The sequence below is a fragment of the Hypomesus transpacificus genome, chromosome 6, assembly GCF_021917145.1.
Source record: "Hypomesus transpacificus isolate Combined female chromosome 6, fHypTra1, whole genome shotgun sequence".
NCBI lineage: Eukaryota > Metazoa > Chordata > Actinopteri > Osmeriformes > Osmeridae > Hypomesus > Hypomesus transpacificus.
In genome coordinates, this window is record NC_061065.1 from 12,450,222 (window position 1) to 12,475,077 (window position 24,856).

Below are 24,856 nucleotides of genomic sequence, written 5' to 3' on the forward strand. Positions count from 1 at the left end.
AGACAACGGACAACCACGAAAAGAGAGCTTAGCAATAAATTCTGCACCCCACTGAAATATTTTTTATTTTACAAAGCACTAAATCAAAATCAAGCATGACAAAAAGCTTTATTCAACTCCCGTCCAGGTCTCTTATTTTAACTTGGAGTCCCTCCCTTAACTATCTTAATATAACAAGAATAGATTCATATTTTACTGAAATGTCGTGTCTCCATTTCCCTCCAACAAATAAAGAAAGTGTTTCAAAAGGTCTTGTCCACCTTTTTGTTCTCCAAGTTGCCGTTCTGTGAGCAGAAGTTGTTTGGGTGTCAGAAGCCGCTACAATTTTTTTAAATATAGATTTCAGATTTTTGTCCACGTAAAAGAAACCACTATCTAATCTATCGGAGACACAGAGTCACCGAGAGAGATGTAATTTTGAACTTGATGACGAATAACATTCGTTTGACAATGCTGCTGCTGTGGGGGCCCGAAAAAAACACTGAACTTGACAAGGCAAGTTTATTACTTACTCACTGGGCGGCCTTTGCCTTTTTGCTCTTAGCTTTTCTGTCCCTTTTCTTGAGGCCATCCAAGTGTGCCCTCAGCAGGTTAGTATAGGCCTGGAAAGAGCAGCTAATATAAATATGTACACCAACCTAAATGACTACAATTTTAGAAATCGGAAATTCATCGTTACTAAGTGTGAGGATATTAATTTATAATTTGACTCTTATTAGCGGTATGAAAAAAATTGTTGGCCTATTATAGGCTACTTACCATCTGGAACTTTATTACCTCTTTGGAGCTGACCTAAACGGACATATAAAAATCAGATGTCAGTGTAATATAGCCTAACCTTAAAGTATGATTGGTTAAATTCCGAGTGCAGCTTTAGTTTTACATTTAAATGAACAAAGATTCTAAATTCTTTAAACGTTAGGAATTCCTACCACTGTGCTGATTTTCTCCTTTGCACTTGCTGCCCTTACAATGCATTTGTTGTCACATGGCACAAATGGATCTGGCCTTCCTTTTCGAGGTTTTGGTTTTGTCCTTCCATCATCTGCAAATAATAATGATTGTACAAAGCATAAAACAAAGTAACAAAAGAACTGTTTGTTGAGTACGAGCGAATTGCCCACACCCATCCCCCGAACAGGTATGCCAATTAAATTCCTTAATTCAGGTGTGCAACCTTCAGGTTATAGGCTTTCGCATGTTAGGCTATAGTTGTTCAAAACAACGGGACTTACATTTCTTTAAAGCTATGTACACAGTTCCCGATCCTCGGCATTTGCGAAAAAGTAGCGTCAACTCCGTCAAAAACTAAAGAATTCGATGGCACAGAAAATAAGAGATAATCTGTATACAGATGTCTGTCTGGACATAATATAACGTGTGGATTTCAATTAATAACTGACATGACAACACAACCACATGCCTTACCAAATCGTTGTCCAAGAGAACCATGTTTACAGTTGGCTACTTAAAAAACTAAAACAGCATCCCTGAAGGTTTTGGGCGAATTATCTAGGTTCATGGTGCTTCCACTGTCTGTCGATTCAAAGCAGGGAAACTATCGACTTCTGCTGCCGACTTGCGTTCTACTTAAGTGACCACGTCATAAATGAAATATTTGCACATTTTGAATGAAAACTGTTTATTACAAATGATAAACTGGTACAACAAATAACTTGTTGATGATGCACAAATTGGTAACTTTTGAAAACCTCAGACAACAAATCGCAAAAATAAGTTTCACAAAATAATAAATAATTCTGAAAGAACATAATTTAATAAGAAAACAACATTCTAGCCATTAGAAGACTACAATCCTGCAGTCATAGAACATAAGCTACGTTTTGGACGACCGGTTTGCGGTTTTGTAATAATTTTGGACAGAATATATTAGTTGCATGCATGTAACACAAATAAAACAAATGCAAATTTACCAATGACATCAGCCTTAGCAGCAGCAGTTGCATTGTGAAAACATTAACCAATCAGATGTCTGTTCTGGGTAGGCAGAATCAATACATTCTCAATGGCAACATAGCCATTGATGACTGCAAAAAAAAAAAAAAAAAACATAAAAGCAATTGCATTTAACATAATAAGGGCTGTTGTAGGTAGACAGGCTACTACAATAGTACCCAAATTGCGCATCCATACAACAGCCTGCCCTTGTAAGCTAAAGCAATACAAAATGTCAGCCACAAGTCATTAACTTCATAGTTTATTTTAACATTTTTATATTCAGCATCACCCATGTTTCATGAGGTGTATTTCAAATGAAAAGTGCACATTTGGTGAACTAGCCTGTCCTCTCACCCAACTAACTTAGCTATGGTATACATGCACGTTCACAAAATAATGTAAAAATATTTTGTTACTTTCTTATTGTTTAACTTCCGTACATCTACAGGTATACAGCATTCATGGCATAGTGTCACAAACTCAAGCTGCCTTGGCAGGGTACAGGAGAAAACTCAAGATCTCAGTGGTGCTTCAACTCACAGTAATGCACACACAGACACAGTGGACACAAACATCACCATTCTACCATAGACCTGGCATACTACAACACATACTCAGTTTGGGCTGATTTTTACATGAACATCGTTATCAGCTGAAATAATAGAAACAGTGGATTAAACCTAGAGAAAGAAGGAGGGAACAGGTACAGTATAATAGTAAGAGAAGTTTGCTCTATAAGAATGTTCTTATTTTACTGATCTTACTTATACTTATCTTACGTATAACAGAGTAGTACTGGTTAAATTCACTCCTCAGTTCACTTTTCTACTGAATAGCTAACTAAGGGAATAAACTGACAATGTGTTTGCCCAAGAAGAAGCACATCAGTACCATACTGTACAATCACATATTTTGCTTAAACAAAATATGATAGATGATATTTTGTGAGATATATCACAGGTCAACATATAGCATTCCTTCACTTTCACACAATCTTGTAGAGAATAACTACAATAATTAATAATATGAATATTTAACACTGTCATCTCTGTATGTCTAGATTGTCACTTGACTAAAGATACCAGCAGTTTTTATTCAAAATGGTCATTTGCTCTATTTCCTTCCTGTATGTAATTTAGGGCCAACCATTTCATGATTCACTACTCTAACAATATTCAAATAATACAAAGCATTGTCACAATATTTGACAATATTAACATGACAAAAATAGCGCTGCAATAAGTCTAGTTTGATGCTTTAGGTCAGGTTCCAGTCACTCTGGAACATTCAATTAATCATTTTACAAGACAGTCAATATATTACTGTCAAAACCCACTATGTTACGTTGCTTTGTTAAGCCATCTCTTGGAAGCCGTCCAGTATGTATTTTTCCCTTGTAGTGTATTGTCTGAGACATTAAAAAGAAACTGCATGGTCTCATTTGGTTCATTTGCCAAATGTTAGACCATAAGGCATACTGTATGATAGTGTTTGGATATTTTTTACACAATATACTTAGATCAGCAAGCAACTAGTTGCAACTTCTTTTACACAGCTTTGTCTACTTTTAGTTGAGTGTGTGCAATGTAGAAGCAATTCTAAACAGCGCCTGCACGATAACCATTGCTGCTACTGAGAATGCATGTTCGGTTTTGAGTTGTAATTGTTGACGCGATGGTGGAGGCGATTTATAGAAAAGTTATGCTACAGTAGTCTGATCAGGCCTTAAAGTTTGCACCGTCGGGCCCACGAGGGGACCTCTTGGCGCTTTCGTTGGCATTAGAAGTGGTGGAGCCGTGACCACGATGTCTTTCCCCCCCGGTGGGCTTTGAGGGGGCTTTCTTCTCCTTCGAGGACTTAGTCTGTCCTCCGGAAGCAGCGGCAGTAGCACCCATGGCAGCCATTTTGGGATTTCCAGTTGGCTCCACGATAGTGTTGATAACTGAGAGACAGAAGGATTATCAAGTCTTTCTTTGTATTCGTTGTCTTCTTCATGGGGTTACATTTTGAACACAGCTAGCATTGTGAATGAAGTAAATATAAATAAATACTTTTTTGAATGCAATCATTAAGTTTAGATTTTGTATTTGTAAAAAATTTTTTTTTACTATGACTTACCTTCTAATTGTTTCTGAACTCTTCGCAGTTCTTTCAAAATGGAAGAGATTTCCTGATGGAAAATTAAAAGGTTGACACAATGGGTGGACATTTTCTCTTAGTATAGTGCTTTTCAGCGGTTTTAAAGAGATGAGATGACCAACAATGAGGAAAAGCTGACCTTATTTGACGTCTTCAGAATGGGGACTTCATTTTCAGCATTGATCTTTGCTTCTATCTCCTCCCAGGCCTCAGTCTTGTTGTGGAATAAAACCCTAAAGAGAAAGGAGCAGGCTGTAATTGCACCGAGCAAAAGAGAAAACACAAATAGCAATACTTACTGTGGATTTCTTGGAACAAACACATTTACACACAAGTTCCCTTACTTCATTTTTTCCGCCAGCTGTTCAGTGTTCTCTCGAATAGCCTGAGAGAGCTGAGACACAGGATTCAACATCAGGTTGTCCAAAATAACCTGGAGGAAGAAAATGCTTGTATCTCACAACTACCCAAAAGCTTACCAATTCACGCGCATGAACGGTAATGTACTGTGATTCCCAGCAGACCAAAACTAACTGCAACAGCTCAGTGAACCCTTTGTACTGCTTTTTCTGCATTTGACCAGCTCTTTTAGAATTGTGGTTTCACTGCATTCTAAAATCATTCATGCCAAAAACAGAAGAAAGAGAGTTTGGCAGGACATTGACCTCTTCACGGTTCCACGGACGCCTTTGCTTAGAGCTCGGGTCTTGGTCATTCATGTTAGCATCCAGGTCCAAAACAGCAGTAGAACCTGGTGGAACCTTCTGGTAGTTTAAGCTGGCCTCTGGTATATGTTGGACCAGCTGCAAAGAAAATAACATAAGTGCATGGTCCGCATGTTTTGGAAAACTACAAAGGCCATCACTACTTAGTAAATGCCCCAAGACTTTCTACTTCAAGGGCACAGAGGTCCAAAAAACAGTGAGTAAAAATTGTTGAAAGAATAATTGAGGGCAGTGTGAGTCGTGCATTGTCAAAGCATGCACCGAGTCAACATGCAATTTCATGGTGAGAACAGTGCACTACAGTGTGCGCAGTGAATTTTAGTATTGCTGGGATACAAGCCTGCGACCTATAATCTTCGGTGCAAATGTGGAATAGTGCAGGCGGCAGTGACAGTTTAGAGTATTTGGTGAAGCAGTAGAGGATAGAGGTGGCGCTGTGAGGCTTTCACAAGAACCGGTTGTTAGAAATACGAAGAACATACTCCAACCGTCCCCAAAAAAGGAAGGAAGGAAACCATAAAGAAATGGTTGCATTGCAATCCAACACCAAACTAGGCAAGTGTTAGGATCTGTAGTGACAGCACTGGAGGGTGAGGGAATGGAAATGGAGAGGAGGCAAGATGAGAGAAAGAGACTAATGAATATCCGCAGTATCCACCTGAGATGGTAGGCCCCCACGCAAAAATGGATATGGGCCCTGCGTGGTAAAGAACAGAGAGATGCTCATGACTAAAGCATGATCAGCAATTCTTTGCACATGTCACCGAGTCCTGAAGCCAGGTGCATAACCTCGACTAATAACTGGTTATACTATAACTCTTGGAGCAGCACAGCTAGTGTTCTCAATGGTTGTATGTACTCCCCCACTTCCACTTCAGTTTTTTGGGTGTAAAATTGTGACCACTGTAATCATGAAATTTAGAGGTTTACAGGTTGTGATTGGACAACAATATCCTTACATCTAAATCGTACATTAGAAGTTTTGAAAAACACAAGTCTTGGGGTTAAAGGGGGTTAGGGTGGAGCTCTATCATGGTTATCAGTGTACCTCTTCCCTGGCAGAGATAGTCGAGGCGGGCGTGTTCGGCACGGAGCTGGGAGATGGGTTGGTGCCCATCCCAGAGGAACTCTGGGAATCCCCGTCCCCAGCAACATCATGGATTTCACGGGCCAGGATGGCAAGATCTTTGGCCAAATCCTGACTGAGTCTATCAAAGCAAAGGTCAAATGTAAACACACAGTATGCATACACACAAACACCCATATAAATGTAGGAACAAATGTAAATAGAAGTTCAATACAGGTACAATGTACCAGAGACACAGGACAAATGAACACCAAGAAAAAATACCCCCATCAATACTGTATAATATCCACATCGATAAGGCACTGTACACTTAGTCGTTACAGCCATGCAAATTCAATAATGCAAATACTTTGCAATCTCGGCGCTGTGTGTGGACCAGTTCTGGTAGTGGTCTGCCTCGTTCTGGAGTTCGTCCTCCTCTGGTTCCAGCGAGACAGACTTGGAGCGGGTCACCGCCGTCTTCTGGCCTCGGGACGTTTGCATGGAGGCGGAGGCAGAGGCGTGGGAGCGTTTGTGTTTGGGAGTGCCAGCGCTGGCCTCGTATTCCTCCTCGGATGTGGACGTGTAGTCGGAGCCCTTCTGCCTACGCCGGGAAGCTGTCAGAAACGGAACGGAGCGGCTTGAACGGAAGTGGATCCGAAACAACTGCTTTCTTATAATTGCATGTTCCATCAATGTTTAAGTCACGATTAACGTTTAATTATCATCATAACTGTCAATGAACGGATAATGGGACCCACTTCCCAATCTTGCTGCTTCATTATACAGACAGTAATGTGTCCTTTACGATGTCATTCTACATTTTGGGAGATCTGGCCAAATGAAAAAGACAAATTGCTAGGTAATGATGTCTAGATAGGAACTGTGTTTCTATGGAAACAACAGCAGACACCATCAGGGATGACGCCGTTTCCTACCTGATAACACTCTTCCAGAACACAGCCTCCCAATGTGCTCTTTACTAGTGGACCTGAATCGAGTTCACCAGCACAGGCAGACAGGCTCTGCTGGTGTTTCCATTGAGTCAGCATGTAACGCATCTTCTATCATTCATTGAACAGATCTCATTGCATGACGTGTGTAACTGATACAAGCCACACAGCTTCCTCCCATCCAAAGGGTTTTCGATTGCAAAGTAACCAACTAGTCAGCTAACTGTTAACCCGACATGCGCCGTCATAGAAAACAGAACATGCATCCCATTTTCTGTCCTGATAGGAGAGAGGGGCCACATAGATCATTTGAAATACTCACCGGTTGTGCTGGGGTATTTGGCTCCACTGGAGCGGGTACGAGTCAAGGGCTGCTTCCCTGAAGCCCCAGCCCCTCTGGTGGAGCTTGGTTTGGCCTCTCCCACGGATGTCTTCCTTGCCGGCGCAGCGGATTCCGTGCTCCGAGCGGTGAAACCAGGGCGACCCGTGGACGAAGACTCGTTGTCGCTGGGTACGGTGAAGGAGCCCGTTCGCTTTCTGGGCATGGCCAGGATGTCCAATCGAGACAGCTTCTTTGCGTCCGCAGAGGCCTTGCCCGGCACACTGACCTGGTCCGAGTTTTGGGACCCTCTGTCAGTCTCCGCGCCCTCGTTGTCCGAGGCGTCCCCCAGGCGAGCCCGGCGAAGCATCGACGCGCGTGTCGGCCGTGGCGCCGAAAGGCTGTTGGAACGCAACAGCACCTGCTGGGCGGCGGTCTTGGCCGTCTTTCCGTTGTCCTCCTTCTGAAGAGGAGCGATGAGCTTCTTGCTGCGGCCGGAAGGCCGAGAGCCCGCTTCGTGGTCGGAGGACGTGGTGTCGGGCCAGTTCTGGCTGGCGCTCGGCTGGCCCTCGTTCAGGTCCAGGGAGCCACGGTTTCCAGCGCTACGGCGCATCTGGAAGCGCTTAGCGGCCTCCGCCTTACTGGCGCTGTCAGTGGGGACCTGGCTCCGCCGTTTCTCCGACAAGCGCTCGCGGGCTGTCAGCTGCCGGTTTTTCTCCTGGATGGACGGGCCGGACGAGGACTTCTCCTTGTGGAGGCCGCTGACGGAGGTCCGCTTCTTGGACCCCGAGGCGACGGGCGTGTTCTTGTTGCTAAGCAGACTCACGGTACTGGCCGTGTCCACGTCCGATTCGCCCGAAAGGGAGTCGTCGATGTGGCTGGAGCCTTTCTTTGAGCTGCGTCCGGACCCCGACGAGGGGAATTTGGTATCCAGAGAGGCGAGCGTGTTCTCCGCCTCCCTCTGGAAGGACTGCTGGTCCTGCGCTGCCTCGCTTCTTTGCTCCAAGTCTCTCAGGGTGGGGTGGCTGGAGATGTGAGGGAGCCTCTTGACCTGCACGCTGTCACTGGGTTGCTCTTTGGTGAAGCTCTCTTGTCGGACAAAGGAGGAGGAGTTAGAGTGATCTTTTGTGGGCAACGCGTCTTTGTCCTGCGTTTGAAGGTTGGGGGCCGAGTAATTGGGCTTGACTCCGGACCTCCGCGGTTCGTAACCGCTCAGGTGCCTGATCAGCACCGTGGTGGGGGGCATTTTGGCCGGTGGGTCGCGTCCCCGCTCTGGCTGAGACAGAACTGGACTCCGGGCCAGATCGGACCTGCTTGAACACTCCTCGGACCCAATGTAGAAGGAAGTGGACTTGGTAGAGGGAGACAGCTTCTCCTGACCCCTGTACTGGGCTCCACATTCCCCAGGGGAGGTGGCAGGAACCCCCTTCCTCGACTGGCTCTTCCTGGTCCTCTCCAGCAGGGAGCCGTCATCTGAGCGACTGGTGTCACTTAAGCTGTCCGGGTCCACTTCGTCCTGGACACATAGTCTCTGGATGGAGTCCGGTTGACGGGGTGTCCCAGGGCACCTGTCCAGGGGTTCCTGAGCAAGGTAGGGCTCGTGCCTGATCAAGATGCTCGGGGTGGAACTCTCAGGCTTGTCCCCAGGGGGCACCTGGGGCAGGAGCCGTCTGGTCCTTGAACTCTGACTGGACTCTGATTCTGAGTTATCGTAGCTCACAATTGAGCGATTCATGAGGCGTGAATCTGGAAAAATAAATGATGAACAAAGATTAATTTTGCTATTAGTATCCAGACTAAACCTAGGCATTGTTACTCTGGTTACAAATGGTCCGAAGAGAAAGAAGATACCCCACCTCCTTCCACAAATTCCCCTTGGGGTAAGGTGGACCCTGGGTCAGCGTAGCTGTCCGCCAGACTGGCCCACTGGGAAACCCATTTTGGCCCCTCCAGCGCTGCGATGCTACAAGCCTGCACCTGACACAGTGAAGGAAAGTAGAAGTCTTAATCAACCCATCAAAACAGTCATTTGAAGTAACATTTCACTTTCCACGCACAATATGAAAAACAAAAAGAAGAAAAACGTAAGGAGAGAAACAGAGGGGAAGCCGAAAGGGGGGTAACGACAATTAAATCGTAAACATGCACTCACTACCCAGTGGTGCATGCTTATTGCCACGTGTATGTCCACCAACGCCGGTTGTAAACCCCATGGGTGGTGAGATTACCTGAACAGGGCCCGTGGGGGCATCACTGAGGGAGGCTGGGTTAAAGCCATGCATTTGATCCACAGTGCTACCGTCACTAGGGCAGAGGCTAGCCTGCTCGTCCTTGCCATCATTAATGATGGGCCTATACACTCCTGCAGTCACTCCACTGTACTCCGGGGAGTCGAGGACACCAAACACCTGTCAGGGGACAGAGCATGCATGAGGTAGGAGAAGCGGGACTTTGGCAGAAGGGGGGGGGGGAGGAGGAAGGGGGTCGTAAGTGGGCACGGGGGCAAGGGCAGGTGTATAATGGGCATGCACACCTTGTGTAACACCACTGTTTAGAGCATTAGTAGCCAGGTAGTTGAAAACGATACACGTCACAAGGATTACGTACTGGAAGCCGAGCACTTGGAAAGGAACATTTGTTTGTTTTTGGGGGGGAACGAGTTTAAACGGCAAGTTAACCTGGTCGATCATGTTGCGAGCGTCTTCCACCTCCTTGTCCTGTGACTCGGTCTCGATGGTGTAGGTTCCCGCGTCACTCAGGCTGTCCTCCTCCTCGGTCCTCACCGCCCTCGACGCCTTGGGGTCGACCCCGCGGACTCCCAGGGGCAGCATGGGGGACACGGGGGGTACGGAGGAGTGGACGGGGGAGGTGTTTTGGACGGGGTTGAGGGACGGGGAGTGGCTTAAGGCAGGGGCAGGGGCGGGGGAGGGGGAGGGAGAGAATGCAGTTGGCTGCACAGGGGTGGAGGGGTAAGAGGCCGAGGTGGGGGCGGGAGGGTCCAGGGGCGAAGGGATCCGGTTGCGCGCGGGGGACATCATGATCGGCGGGGCAGACATGGGAGGAGGCGATGACTTCTCCCTGGTTGGGGAAACCGGTACGTAGCCCGGGTCCTTCAAAAACTCCGCCGCAAACTCCTGGGCCAGCTTGGATTTCTTCCCCACGCTGCCAAACGGCTTGATGGTGATGCCCGGGGAGGAGCGCGACGACGGGCCGGAGGCCAGAGAAGAGCCGTCCCCCTCCGTCTTCTCCCTCTTCAGGGAGCTGGACCTCTGGGGCCCCCCGTGGCCTTGGCCCTTCAGCGGAACCGTCACCTGCTGCGTGGGCGGGATGTGTGCGTGCATGGAGGCCGGCCGCTCCCCGCCCTTCCGCCGCTCCAGCTTGGCTTTGAGCGCCGAGTAGGAGTCGGTGTGGGCGGGGTTGTGCGTGAAGGACTGCGAGCGCTTCTTGCGCGGGTTGTCGTCGAAGAACTCAATGACAAAGGCTTGCTGGTTGAGGTGCTCCTGGGGGCCCTGTTTGGCAGAGTCCAGGCTGGGGGAGGACCCCTCCGGGGGGCTCTGGGACAGGGGCCTCTCAGGGGCCACGGGGGACACCACGGTCCGTTTAGGTGGAGAGAGTTGAGGCTGAGGCTGCAATGACCTCTGTGCTGGAACGGACTGCTTCGACTGAACTGACTGGACCGACTGTTGGGATTTCTCCGACTGGACAGAATTGTGCGACTTGCTTCGCTTTCCTGTTAAGACTTGATCTTCAGAATCACTCTGGGTCCCATCCTCATGGTGGTGTCCTGACAACAGACAAAGAAAAAACAACAATTTAGAAATAAAAAAACATGAAAAACCTGCCTTTAATCAACCCATACCCCTATCAAAAACAATGTATGTGCCTTTCAGGCTGCAGTCTGACCTTTGAGCGTCTTCATATTCACGGCCAGGTCACTCTTTGTGCTGTACACATCCTCGCAGGTGGGGCGCCGCCTCATCATGCTGACGTCGCTGTGCACCAACCAATCGGCCACCTTGCACTCCGCCGACATCACCTCAGTCGGCGTGGCGATCCCGGTTTTCTCGGACGCCGTCGGCTGCTGCGGCTGTTTCCGCTGGCGAGCGGAAAACTTGGTCACGTGATCCTTAATCTTGATCTTTCCCGGCGTGCAGTCGTCGAACTCGATGGTGAAGGAGGCGTGGCTCTGCACCACGGGCGGAGTGGGACTGGTGGGAGTGGGCGCGGCAGGGGGCGTGTCGGTATCCTTGGTGGGGATCTCGTGGAGCTCTGTCCCTGGGGACTTGGGGTGGAGCTGGAACTCCTTGGTGGGGATTTCAAAGTAGCTGGGCTCTCGGTGGTAGGGGAAGATGGACTTGCCCTGGGAGTCTCGGTACTCTGACAGGGAGCCGTTCACCTCCGGCTCCAAGGAGCAGGCGTCCTTTGGCATGTCTGAAAACAAAAAGTTCCAAAAAGCTCAAAGCTCTGAACGCATGCACAAAATATTCTACTGCCCATGAAGAGGGTCAGAAAAATACATTTGAAGCTCCTTAAATGTTAACAAAAATCGAAATGTTTCGCAGAAAGACTAAATGAGTATTTGAGTGTGTCTGAGGACTTCGGGCTGACCTGGGTGACCTTCTTCAGGTCTGTGTCCCTCACTGTGCTGTCCCTTGGTCCTGTCTTCCTCCTCGCCCCACCACGATGGCTGCCCATACAATGGGGTCGGCCTGGTCTGGGAGACTGGTGCCTCTGTGACACACACACACACACCAACACAGAGTGAGAGTGGGTCGCCTGCTCTTCTCGTTACCACTGCACTCTCATATGGGTCCCCCTGGTGAGAATTGTGACTGATTTATGTTGTAGCCGGAGAATGCTTTACTTAACCAGATCACTGCTGTAAATGTATGGTACATATGATGGGAGACTTTCATGATCAAGAGAAAAACGTTTGCGTGTAAAAGGTTCCCGCTGCCGCATTTCATTAGCAATCTGATGTGACCTTTTCCAGATTGCTCCCATCACGCCATGCTACACCCCTGAGGGTTCGTATCGATACCTTGATATGCTAATCAACACTATGCATCGCACCACAAAGGCTTGCTGAGTACATACGCTGTCCACGTCAGTTCAACATGATTTCAGTGAAGCTGACGGGCTCGTGACCTTCTGTCACGACCCGTGGTGAGACTTAACGTCCACCGCGTGAGAGGTTTTGAAGATGCTCTTTCCGTCCTACCAACACACTGCTTGGGTCTGTGGTAGCATGTGGCACTATTATTCATCCAAGATTTACCGTTCACATATCTGCCACTATCGTCGATTGCAATGTCTACCACGTGTATAACACTAACCGTATACGAGCACTAAAGGATGAAGGTGAAACTCACTAGTCTATCTAAAGAGAAGAAAGTCTGATTAGTGTGTGGCCATGTGTCCACACTCACTGCCTGAGGCCAGACAACAGTGCGTGTGATCCTGATGAGGCAACGTTTCATCCAGCATTTCCCACTGGCAGAGATTAGGCTCGCTGTGAGGCCGCACATCCGAGAAGATTAACTCCACGTCGATTTCAGTGGGGAATGACTCATTTCCCACTGCCTTATATTCAGTTTATTAATTTGTATTTTGTAAGTTATAGCCTAGGTCAAGAAAAAAGCTTTTTCTCTGAATATTCATGAGGCACTACCTCAGGGTCAAGACGTCCCCTAGAATGTCACTGAGGCCATGAGAGCAGAGTCTATGGGTGCGGCAGTCGTTGCCATGGAGACACAATGTGGTCGCAGCCAGTGGAGAGGCAGACAGAGACAGAGGGGATGATAGGAGTGGGGGGAGGGGAAGGGACTCAATTAGGATGAGCGGATGCTGACATCATACAGAGGGACTAGCCGGCTGTTTCACCAAAAGGGATTTAAAGGATGCTCTGATCAGAATGACTGGAAATATTTGCCGGACGTTTGACGCGCTTAATCAATCAGCACGGCAAATAAAATGAGGAGATGCCCTGTCAATTAAACACAGAGGAGTATATTTAGATTCCAATGAGGTCATGCAGCCCTGTAGATTCGGGAGTATCCAGTCAGATCAATCCATTCATCATCTGACCGTGTCCCCCATGCCTCAACCTGTAGCTAACTGAGGCCAAAGGGCCTGTAGCAGGTCTCGCTTTTCAAACAGTGTAAATGAGAGACGGGCCTGCAGAGAGCTGGAGGGCAACAGAGGAATCAAGGTCGTGACCTAGACCCCTAGCCTAGGCTACCAAACCTAGTAATCAAAGCCTTCATCCATTACAGCTCAGTGCTAGAGGGCTGTACATCCTGTGTAAGCAATGCCTGTATTCCAGCCTAAATAAGTGATGTCCTGTAGAGAACACTGTGCATGAGCATACAGACTGTACATAAACATCCATAATGCATTGTGATATTTATAGATTCTGATGGGAAACCTTGACTAGAAGTCAGGCAAATGGCTCCCATTTGAGCAGTAAAATAACTTTGTATGTGGGGTCACTATACAGACCAACGTGGTTATCAATTACAACGTTTCCCACATCAGTGTTTCCCACACATAGACTAATGTGTGGCGGTGCGTCACAGAATCAACACCGGCCGCCACACATTGCGTTTCGTAAAACATTTTTTTGTATCGCTATTTAGGTTAAAACACGCAGCGTATTCGTTCAGCTGCATTTCCTTTCCCCTGCTCTCCCTCCGTCTCTCTGTCACTCATGCGTCTTTCTCACATATGCACATATGCACACAGTCACAACGTCAGCACACGTTAGCAACAATGCATACATATGCCGTTCTAGTAAGACCGACAGCTATATCAGCGAGCCTTCAGCATTAGTGCCGTAGCTAAAAGTCGAGGAAAGTTGAGGCTACTTTTCGCTAGGTACCTTACTCACATTTACATTTAGCAGACGCTCTTATCCAGAGCGACTTACAGTACTCGAAGTTTCCCCTTCGTTCTTTTGGTGAGAAGTCTCAAGAGCTAGCTACTTACCCGGCGTCATGGAGCCGACCAGTTAAATAGTTGTTTAGCACTAGCGTTGCTACATGCCTAATGCAGAAATTATATGTTAGTTGTTGTTAATTTGTGAAGGTGTGAATCATTTTGGATTAATATTTAATGTAACAAATTATTAACAAATTAACTGTGTAACGAATTATTAACGAAGGAATTATTACGACCCCCCCCCCCCCCCCTCGGTCTGACAACCCCCACCCCTCCCCGCCACAATTACAGTGCGTTCACACTGCAGCGACGCGAATCGCTTGCCATCGCTCACCTTCCCACAGTTCACCTTGCTCGGGGGCGTTTCAAACAGATTCATGTACAGTTCTCTAAAGTCACTGTCATAGTTGTAATGGCCAAGTGTGCAGACTTGGGTTTACGTACTCGCAACATCGATCAAAATACAATTTGTATACAAAATACAAAACTGTTTAAAGACATACACGTTGACATGTGTAAAAAACGTTTATTATATTACTCAAAGTCTCTGCTAATCTGTCGATATGATAGGGAGTTCCAGCCGGGCTAGCGAGCTTAGCTACAGTAGTTACTACAGAACAAAGATACATAATGTCACTAGATTGAATTAGAAAGTACAAGCACCAACAACCTCGGCAACCTTGCGCCATGCATTGTTTTTTTTTTATGAACATCTCTGTACAAATACAGGTATGTATCGTACAGGACTGGGTAAGCAGCCACACAAACGATTAGTTTCTCCTCCACCTTGAAACCTAGAAAGCTAGAAATTAGTGATGTGTCGTTCGTGAACGATTCGTTCATTTTGAACGAATCCTTATAAGGACTCGGGAGTAACGAGTCCTCTCAACGAGTGATTCGTTCATTTCCCGACTCGGTCTTTCTACGAGTCTTTGGATCATTTTTCACGTGACCTGCATAGGCTCTGTAGCTAGAGGAAACGAATGATTCGTTCATTTCCCGACTCGGTCTTTCTACGAGTCTTTGGATCATTTTTCACGTGACCTGCATAGGCTCTGTAGCTAGAGGAAACGAATGATTAGTTCCTTCCCCGACTCGGTCTTTCTACGAGTCTTTGGATCCTTTTTTCACGTGACCCGCATTGTATTTTTTAGTAGAGGAAACAGTTTCCTTATTCCCTTTCGCGTGGCCGCTGTTTTAGTAAGACGTGAATGAATGATATTCGCTCAAGTCATCATACTGACTGGTTTTGTTATTTTCACTTTACATTTACACTTACAGTTTAGTGCAGTGTAATTGTTTGACGTGATAATTAAATGCTAGTGTGATAATACATGACCAAATCATACAAACTCATGATACATTATTTTAATGCAGGAATTTATTTTGAAATAGTATTTGCTGGTGCACATGTCATGCACTAACCTACAGTGGACGTATAGGGGCTATACGTCCTTTGCAGTGGACGTATAGCCCCAAACCCCCCCCCCCCCCCCCCCCCCCCCCTGAAATGAACAAATGACTCGAAAAAAGATTCGTTCATTTTACTGAACGAGATTCAAAGAACCGAATCAGTAAAAAGAACCGAACTTCCCATCACTACTAGAAATGTTTACCATGGTTGCTACGTTAGGAGAAACAAGAAAACACTCCGATTGGCCATCGCTAGCGAAAATCGCTCCTCATTTGCATAAAGTTGAGAAAATCTCAACTCTGTCGCGTCGCTACCCACAATGCACCACGCAAGCGATTCGCCTGGCTTCATAGAAAATGAATGGAAAACATGTTGTCGCTCGCATCGCGTCGCTGCAGTGTGAACGCACTGTAAGATTTCTGATCTGTGGGAAACACTGCACATACATTCATTCATTCATGCATTAGGGTGTGTGTGTGTGTGTATGAAAGGTGGGTCATAGTGTTTGAAACTGAACACAACTCACCATACGTGCACCATGGAGGTAGAGAAATTCAACAGGAGAAGGTTGTACTAGATATCTTAGCTGCACTGCTCTGCTTCTGTCGTGCCCACGCGGGATCACAGACACACACAGCTGGCACACAATCCGATTGGGTCTGAGGGCTTGGCTGGTGCCTACCTTGAGACAGAGACTTCTTGTCGGTCTTCTCTAGTTTGGACTTGTCCTCCAGCAGCTCACACGACTTCTTGTCCTCGGAGGCCTTCAGCCCCATCTGCAGCTGGCTGGTGTACTTCTCATGCTGAAACAGCAGGGGGCGCAAAGCCAATCACATCAAAACGTGAGAGAAAAGTGCTACATCAAGAGTCATAGACTGCAAGTTGTGAAAATGTAGTGTGGAAATATTGAGATAGATAAACAAATGTGATAGCACTCACCATACCCTGTAGCTCATGTCTCAGTTAATGTGTATTTGCAAACCTTAACAATTCGGTATCTTTTTACTCTTAGTTGTGGTTGTCTATTTTTGAAACGACATGCCATCTTGTAAATACATACTTTCAAGGCCTCCTCTGGGACTTTGTGCTGGCTCTTCTCCAAAACGTACACATGGGAATGTAAATGCTGAGTTAAGTCAATGACTTCACGTAAACATTGCGTCATTGACAAACATGTCAATGTTTGTGCCTCCAGGAGTTAGACCCATTCAATAGCACGCCGTTATTAGTTTGCCATCCAGCCATGACTGAAATAACTGACGCCTACTACAAGAACTGACTACAATAATTCAAAGTTGGTAACAAACAAAACAATTAAAGACAAAAGAATAAGATTCAATTCACCAACTAACAAGTCAAGCATTTCTGTAAAACTAATCCCACTAATATTTAGGTATCAGTATTGAACTTGAGAATAAATGAAAAGGATATCATATCCAAAGCGGATGACATCAGACAGCTTGAGGGTGATGTAGGTCTGGTCTGGAATCTTAAGATCATTCACAAATGTCTGGAGGTAAAAACAAAACAAAATCAACATTGAAAGTATATTATTTCTCATTTACGTGAGCAGTAATAGGACCATGCAGAAATCGGTTTCCTTGTATAAACACTGATATTTGTCTCTCTGCCAAAAACACCTCACTTACAATGGCTTCCAGTAAGGCCAGCAGCTTACGTGTAATAATAACCTAGGTTTCACCCTACAGTACATGTCTAGTCAGTAAAACCCATGAAATATAAGAACTGTTGTGGCTAATTGGACCACTTGATCGCATAGAACAACAGAGGTGACGCATTTAATCAAAGCTATGATCCCAAAACGATGTGCTCAGCTGGTCTTTCCGTTTGCTGGCGCAGTGCTAATTTGACAAGATCGATTCAGGTCCAGTGAAAGATACTTGGATTATTTCCACGTCAGTGAGGGAAGACTGCATCAGCACACCAACAAAGCACTCCTTCAAATATTTAGAGACTGTCCGGCTTTCATCTGAAGGCTTTTCATCCCACAGCACTATTTACAGTATGAACGCTTGGCTAGGAATATTAGCTTGTGAAATAAAGGACTTCAGCCTTTTTTGACATGTATGTTGTGACTACCCTGTCACAACATGTAAGGCATGACAATAAGAACACAACATGTCTATGTGCAGTAAATTCCAGATGACAGCAGGAATTCGTCTTCATAGAAAAGAACCTAACACAGATTCTTTTTTTTAAGTCTCTACTTTTGGTTAGACTAGCATTAACTCTTACTTAAGACAGATCTATTAATATGTGCTTAAGCTATTCATGCAATAGTGGGCTCAGATACTGAAGAGTTGAGTTTAAGCTGTAAACTTTTGGAATTACATTCTACCCATTGTGTGTCTACAGGACAGTCCTTCTAGGACCTTCTGTTCTGCTCTCTCGGATACTCACTCCATTGAGGCTCCCCAAGTCTTTGACCAGATGCTCGTCGGTAGCTGGGCTGAAGTTGATGACAGCATGCTGCTTGTCCACGCTACGAGACTGCAGCAGACAAAGGAGAAGCAATCCTGGTTAATGACAGGTGATTTTCTACATACAATCTTCATGTCGCATCCGCTCCCATCACCGGATATCACATCAATATAACCAGAGAACATCAATACTGTACCAAGCACTGGATCAATCTGCAAGGGTAGAGTCATTATGATATCCTGTAGTTATGGCCATGAGGCAAGAGATATAAAACACCAATGACACTTAATTCTCCAAAGAGTATAGTTTCAACTGAAGGTTTAGGGGAAATGATTCGAAATCCCTGTATGAGCTGGATCAAACCGGCTCTCCAGTTACAGGGAGTATCCATTTCAACTTGTGGTTTTGATCACACCACCAATGTATTTGTTTCCATTTTGAGCTGCACGCCTTGGATGCATGGATCAATGGATGCTTCCGGAGGTGGTGTACAGCAGACCAGGATGTTTCGAAGCCAGAAGCCGACAAAGGCCAAGACACAGCTAGACGCATCTCCCTTCTGCCAGACTGGAGCAGATGGCAGCTACGGTAGATGCCCTTTACCTCCCATTGGCGGGCAGACAGTAGAGGGGGCAGTGGGTGCTGTATTGTTCAGGCGACCTGATGCCAGGGCTGGGCATGTGTCCTTTCATGACCCCTGCCCACTGACACACACACACACACACACACACACAAACTCCCACTCATGTCACGCTAATACAAAATGAAGGACCCTGGGTTGTGCAGGAGGTGTAGGTTAAAGCATGGCGGTGCATCACCAAGTTGGCTAGTTGAGCCTCGTACCTCATTCATCACACAGCTTTTTGGACAGAACATGTAAAGATGCCAAAGAACAATCTGCTAGGCATGAATCTAGGACCTTGCCGTTGCAACACAGCTCACCCTCAAACACAGCACGCTCCGTCAAACAAAGTGGTATCTGGTTGCATCCCATGCATTCGGCTACATGGCGAGCACCTCACCCACAAACGTATCACCATTTAGAAATGAATCATTTAAATAAACCACTAAAAGCCTTGTTGAGTTATTTTTGCTTTTGCCTTGTGTTCCTGCAGGTCCAATAGGCCTCAGTGTTGTGTATATAGTGGCAAGCGTGTTGGAGGGTGACTGAATAATGAATGGGGGTAAATGATGAGATAAATGTATGTTTACATTAGCGTCTATTGTGCCTAATGATACAGCTACAATTTAGTTGCATTACCACTGCACATGCAGTGAGTGTATGTGCATGTCTTATCTATGGGAACTTAATGTAATAATTAAAACTTATAATTGAAGAATGACCTATACGTTCAAATGCTAATTTTGAGGCCATACAGCTGAGGTATCATTTTATGTGATGTAAATATAACATAGTGACAAGAGGCCTCGAAACTCACATTGATGAATATTCAAATCTGCATTCATCGTTAGTACAGTCAGTCTCGAACCTTACACACTGCATCCAAATCAAACTGTAGACAAACCATACTTGACAGAAAGGTCACAAACAGATGAACATAAAGAAAAAAAAGAAAAACATACTCCGCATACAACCACCAGACTCCTTACTCTCGTTTGCCATTTCACGAAACAACTGTAAACATACAGTCACGTGTTCCGGCTCGTTCCAGACCCCATTCGTGGTCGGCGAACACTGACTGTTCACCTCCTTCATCTCAATCACGGCTGTGAGAGCACTGACGTGATCCTCATGTCTCCCGATTACCATCCTCATTACCCCCTCCATTAGGACACTTCAAAGCGGGCCAGCGTTGCTGTCCTCTCGTCTGAGGACCCTTTGTTGACATCCATCTGTTGATGCGTTTGCATTTACATTCATTCATCGAGGAGGCACTTTTATCCACAAACATTCTAAATAGCGCACATGGGAAGTGCAGCAGATAATCCCGGACTAGAGGTGTACAGTTCTAGCAGTGTACGGGTTAGTGCCGAGGAACAGTCTGTGTTTTACGAGACAGGATCTGGCATTCGCCTTCCCACTGCCCCTCCATCTCAGGGCCTCTCTGAGCACACTAAGAGGCCGCTCCTGCAAGCCTTGCTTTTTCTTAAGGTCGCTAATGCTAGAGTAGCATGATAAAAGGATTTGCAACTTGCTAAATTGTGCTGTGCGATTCCACGTCTTTCTGTGGGAGCCTGGCATAGTGTATTACGGCTGGAGATTGATTACATCTGAGGCAGTTCTGACTGGTTCACGTTCAAATCACAAAATATACAGGACCGTAAAAAGTGACTGGACTCGTTTGAAACACTCCAGTCAGATATTCCCTCCCCCCCCACTGTGACAGGTGACAAGGCATGACTGAAGAAGCAGGATGGGCAGAAATGGGACCCAGTCAAGGAGACGCACAGGAAATGAAATAGGTCAGAGGCAATCTTAGCCACAGCGTGGCAGGTTCTTCAGCAGTGCTTGAAAGATGAGCCGTTCACACACTGCCCTGAAGCGAGCCGTCGCTGAAAACTCGCTAACCTTGTTGAAAAGAAGAAGAAAAAGAAAAAATCACTTTTGCAGCATAAAGGTGACCTGGTGATGCTAGGGCCCAACAAAACAAACAAAGGGGCCAGTCTCATCCTCACAAGCCAACACCAGGTAAGGGGGGCCCACGCCAAAGGATGTAATATGATAGCATGTAACCTGAATGTTAAATTACAGTAATGATAGTCAACTTTGAAAAATAATGTATTGTACTGTACGGTACTGTATACGTTTTTGGAAACGGTAAATAATGAACTAAACGGGGCACAAGGACTAGTAGTAGTGAAACTGTGATTTAGCCCACACAATGACATCATTGTAGTCAGATTGTGGTGGGAGCTTTCACCACTTAACAAAAAAAGGAGAGAGGGGGGGGGGTGAATGGTATTGGGACACTGAAACCACTGTGGATGTTAGGTAGAACAAAGGCTTGTTATCGAGCGCTGACATTATGGTACTGGCGGGGGGGGGGGGGGGGGGGGGGGGGGTGTTAATCAGACACATAAAGTAACTTTCAACTGAAACATATACAGGAGAGCACATACTGTACAGTGTATGGAGAAAAGGAACACTGACCATTTGGAACACAAGTAGCAAAAGACTGGCACAGAAGCTCATCTGTTTTTTTAAAGATACTTTTTGGAGCCTTTGTCATATTTTCCGGTGACAATATTGACAGGCAGCGAGGAGAGAGAAAGGGGGATGACATGCAGCAAAGTGCCCAGGCCGGATGTGAACCCAGGTCGTTGGGTTAAGGCCTCAGCCCATGTGGTAAGTACACTTATCAGGTGAGCCACCGGGGCGCCCCGAAAGCTCTTATCCTTTTCCAATATTCCCATTACCAGCACTACTGAGGGAATATGACGGGAGGACGATGAGAGACAGCCACCAACTCCATTATGAAATGACTCAAAGAAGGCAACAGGTTCTCTTGCCATACAGTACGAGGCTAGACCTGTCTACCTTAGGCGTTGCCATGGGCAACAGCTAACCGCATCAGTGGATCCTGCGGAGCAGACAGCTCTGCATTGTCAGGATCTCGGTGCCGGTGCCACAGCAACTGTCGGGGCGGATTTATAAAGGACAACAAGCCTTTTGGGTCGACCCTGGATCTATGGGCTATTTTCTCAAGGCAGCTCCGGTCAAAGGATTTCATTGACAGCTGGCCTGATTGCTCTAAAAAGCAAAGTCTCGCTTTGGTAAACAAACAGGCCTGTTTCTTTGCCTGTGTTTTTCTGCTGACATTTTTACTGTGAGGATTGTATTTGTAGAGCTCTGAAAAAGGTGCAGTGTATAGAATGCCCGTCTTGTGTAAATAACATTTGATGTTGATTGTAAATGTGACCAGTAGGTCTACATTGATCAATGCCACAATACCAAGTCTTAAAATGTATTTGCAAAAAATCCAATAACTGTCTTTCTGCCCACGCAACAATTATATAATAATCAACACTTGACCGGAAAACTGCTTTATCGGCATGCGCCATCTTATTACAAACATACTGTAGGGGTCCTTTTGTTGGGAGGCGTCGACTTCCTTCAGTGTTTCAAGTTCTGTTTGAGGTTGGTTTCCCCCTCTGTACAGTCCCTTCCCACTTTAGCCCATCAGCGCATTCTAAAACAGCTCAAAAAGCAACAAAGACTGTGCTACCATGCATGTCAAAGGCCGTTTCCCTCCAGCAAGCTACAGTTCGACGTCATAGAGGAGAGTAATTCCTGTAGACATGGTCGACAGCTTGGGATTGCTGATTGTGCTTTCAAAACAGGTTCATCCCTTCAAAATGCCCTTGCCCACAGGCTGTTACTGTGACATTTGACTATTTCAGAGATGTCATCTAAACGTATAAATTGCTCCTCAAAAGGGTGCAACGGCTCAGGACGGAGGGCTGAAGTCACAACTCACCTGCAGCATGAGCTCACAGTCCTCCCGGCCCACGAAGATCATCTCCCTGGGGAGCCGGTGCCGGGTCCCAGAGCTGCTCACCAGGAACCATGATGTCACGCTCATCTTCACAGACCACCCAGGAAACCCCTTTGCATCCTGGGACGCAGGGATTGGACAGATACCTCACAGTTAGCTCATTGATGACCAGCTGAGTAGCATACATGTCTAATAGTGTCAAACAATCACAATCAAGTAATCCATTGATATATCATTTAAAGAACACTGTGGTGAGTATTTATCACACGTACAACCTTCCCATGATGTCCGGCAGGATACTAATTCCCAAGAAATTATATAAAGGTGGGTGTATGCTATTCTAGAAAAATCTATGACAGACTCGTAGCTCATTGGAAACAACACCGTCAGTCATTTAGCATAAGAAATCCTAAGTCTGCATGTTGTGGTCCCTTATGCATAGGTTTCATTGTCAGCAAATGATAATTAAGGTGTAGGCCAAATACCCCTTGGGTAGCAGTGACTGCTGCTATGAGACAGACACCTTTGGGATTAGGGGCTGTTAGGCAGAAAGCATGTTCCTGTGTTGTTCAATTCAAACAGACATAGATACTTTGGCATGTTACGAACAGAAAGTGTCTGACTGTTTCTCTCAAGAGTTGAATGTATCAACCCAATGTTGTAAAAAGTAATTCAATGCATAGTAAAAAGTGAAGGGGGTCTAAAAACTTGAATTTCCAACGAGAGAAGAATCCTTATTGTCCCACATTCATTCATCTTCTTACTGACGTCCAAATGGAAAATTAGCTGATAAGACATGATCACACACCAGTGTTTACTCCAGAAAATGTGGATTCACATAAAAGCCATTTACTGTATACTTGCTTCCACTGCAGTGGCAAAATAATTTCCCTTTCAATTCAAATTTCTAAATGATTTAAATTAGTCTTCTCTGTTGTGGTTTGTTACGTGACAGGAGTGGGGCAAATCTGAACAGCAAAACAGAAATATAATCTGACAAATTAAATCTGTAGGCAAAAATATAGGCATAACTCATTTGCATCAATCGTCCTAATTAACTCTAGAGGTCATTACTCATGTTGAATCCTTTGGATCCATTTAGCCTGTATTGTCACTCAGTATCTCTTACTGCTAATGACCAATCAATTCCATACCTGCTCAGTTGCATGTTAATTTAACGGTCATAAAAGCAAATCACTGGTAGGGAAAACACTAGGTGCAACTAGTAGGGCTACTCAATGCCGTTCAATAACAAGTAGTTTGCTGTTAAAAACATAACATCTGACAGAACCAGCCTTATGGAATAATATCTCTATCAAGCAATATTCAAATGATTACAAATGTATTTTTAATTCGCAACAACTGTGTCCACATTCCCTTACAGCATAGAGGGGTCCATGTGATAGGCCATCCAATTTGAATTCAGCCACTCACTGTTTCAACATCCAAGTATTTAACGCAACCCAAATGTGTCATGTCCTTGAAACGACTCAACTAACCCGTTTCTCTTAGCCTATGACAGCTCAATGTATTTGCGGTTATAATTTGATAAATAGCCTGATATAGCCTAAACTGTCAAACGTGACAACTGGCCCCGAATAGCCCGATAGCATCGCACACTGACTGATATTCGACTGAAGGCCCATGTCTTTTCAGCAATAGAAATGGGCTATGTCATACAGAGATTGATACAACGTCAAAGCTCAAATATGAAAATCTATTTAAAAGATGGCACAATATAGGCCTTGTAAATAGATTTAACTGTATAAAAAAGGCGTGTTCTCTGTCAATGATGCTGGCTACCAGTCACTGACAAGGAGGTAGCTACCGTTGATGCTGAACAATTAAAAAATAAAAGCATTATCATAGTCTGTTACGACGAGTAATGTATGGACAAAATTACATAAATTACTGTTTGACTAACATATAGAGCTATTTCGTCTCACAGCATTCCTACAACCGGCGCAAAATGGTTTTCTCCTACTTACCTATAGTGATGCTGCTCCACACCAAAATGCAACAAACAAAATCACCATCGAATACATACAGACACACCCTTTCGTTGTTTGACGTGGTCTAATTCCTCGAAATTGTAAATCAGCGGTCAAACATTTGTGCAGCCTTCAACCGATTCCGAATACAGGTAGCCTACAGACCAGCGGCACTTCGGGCGTAGACAACGGATGCTGCTGCTGTTATGGCATCTCTATGGGACTCGCCGACTTGTGACCAGCACCACCTCCCTATTCGGCAGGTTGTTGACGCAACACCACCAGCGGCGTAGCCTAATATCAAATGTTCACTTGGCAAGTTGCACACCTGCTCACTAGCCTATATGCAAGAGATAAATGAACCAGTGTCTTTAACTACCTGTTTCTGTTTCAATACAGGCCTAGATATATTTGTTATCATAACGACAATACGTGACAGGGTTTCGTGTCAT

General features: G+C 45.6%; 2 protein-coding genes across 2 annotated transcripts; both read right to left on the bottom strand.

Annotated features, from left to right (window-relative positions):
* Nucleotides 1-41: 41 nt before the first annotated feature.
* LOC124469112 (signal recognition particle 14 kDa protein-like) lies at nucleotides 42-1,452 on the bottom strand. Its single transcript, XM_047022203.1, has 6 exons — nucleotides 1,429-1,452; nucleotides 1,236-1,308; nucleotides 933-1,045; nucleotides 760-792; nucleotides 513-602; nucleotides 42-284 (listed from the first exon to the last, which is right to left on the bottom strand). The coding sequence occupies exons 1-5, from the start codon at nucleotides 1,450-1,452 to the stop codon at nucleotides 513-515; spliced, it is 333 nt and encodes a 110-aa protein (XP_046878159.1). The 3' UTR covers nucleotides 42-284.
* A 222-nt stretch (nucleotides 1,453-1,674) lies between these two features.
* cep170bb (centrosomal protein 170Bb) lies at nucleotides 1,675-24,850 on the bottom strand. The gene is made up of 20 exons (XM_047022294.1): nucleotides 24,402-24,850; nucleotides 22,396-22,533; nucleotides 17,936-18,025; nucleotides 16,946-17,024; nucleotides 16,575-16,633; nucleotides 16,197-16,317; nucleotides 11,770-11,892; nucleotides 11,065-11,592; nucleotides 9,840-10,945; nucleotides 9,390-9,569; nucleotides 9,018-9,138; nucleotides 7,165-8,907; nucleotides 6,260-6,506; nucleotides 5,872-6,031; nucleotides 5,482-5,520; nucleotides 4,764-4,901; nucleotides 4,443-4,531; nucleotides 4,238-4,331; nucleotides 4,078-4,129; nucleotides 1,675-3,901 (listed from the first exon to the last, which is right to left on the bottom strand). Exons 2-20 carry the CDS (start codon nucleotides 22,498-22,500, stop codon nucleotides 3,678-3,680), a joined length of 5,298 nt encoding a protein of 1,765 aa, XP_046878250.1. The 5' UTR covers nucleotides 22,501-22,533; nucleotides 24,402-24,850; the 3' UTR covers nucleotides 1,675-3,677.
* Between the last annotated feature and the right edge of the window lie 6 nt (nucleotides 24,851-24,856).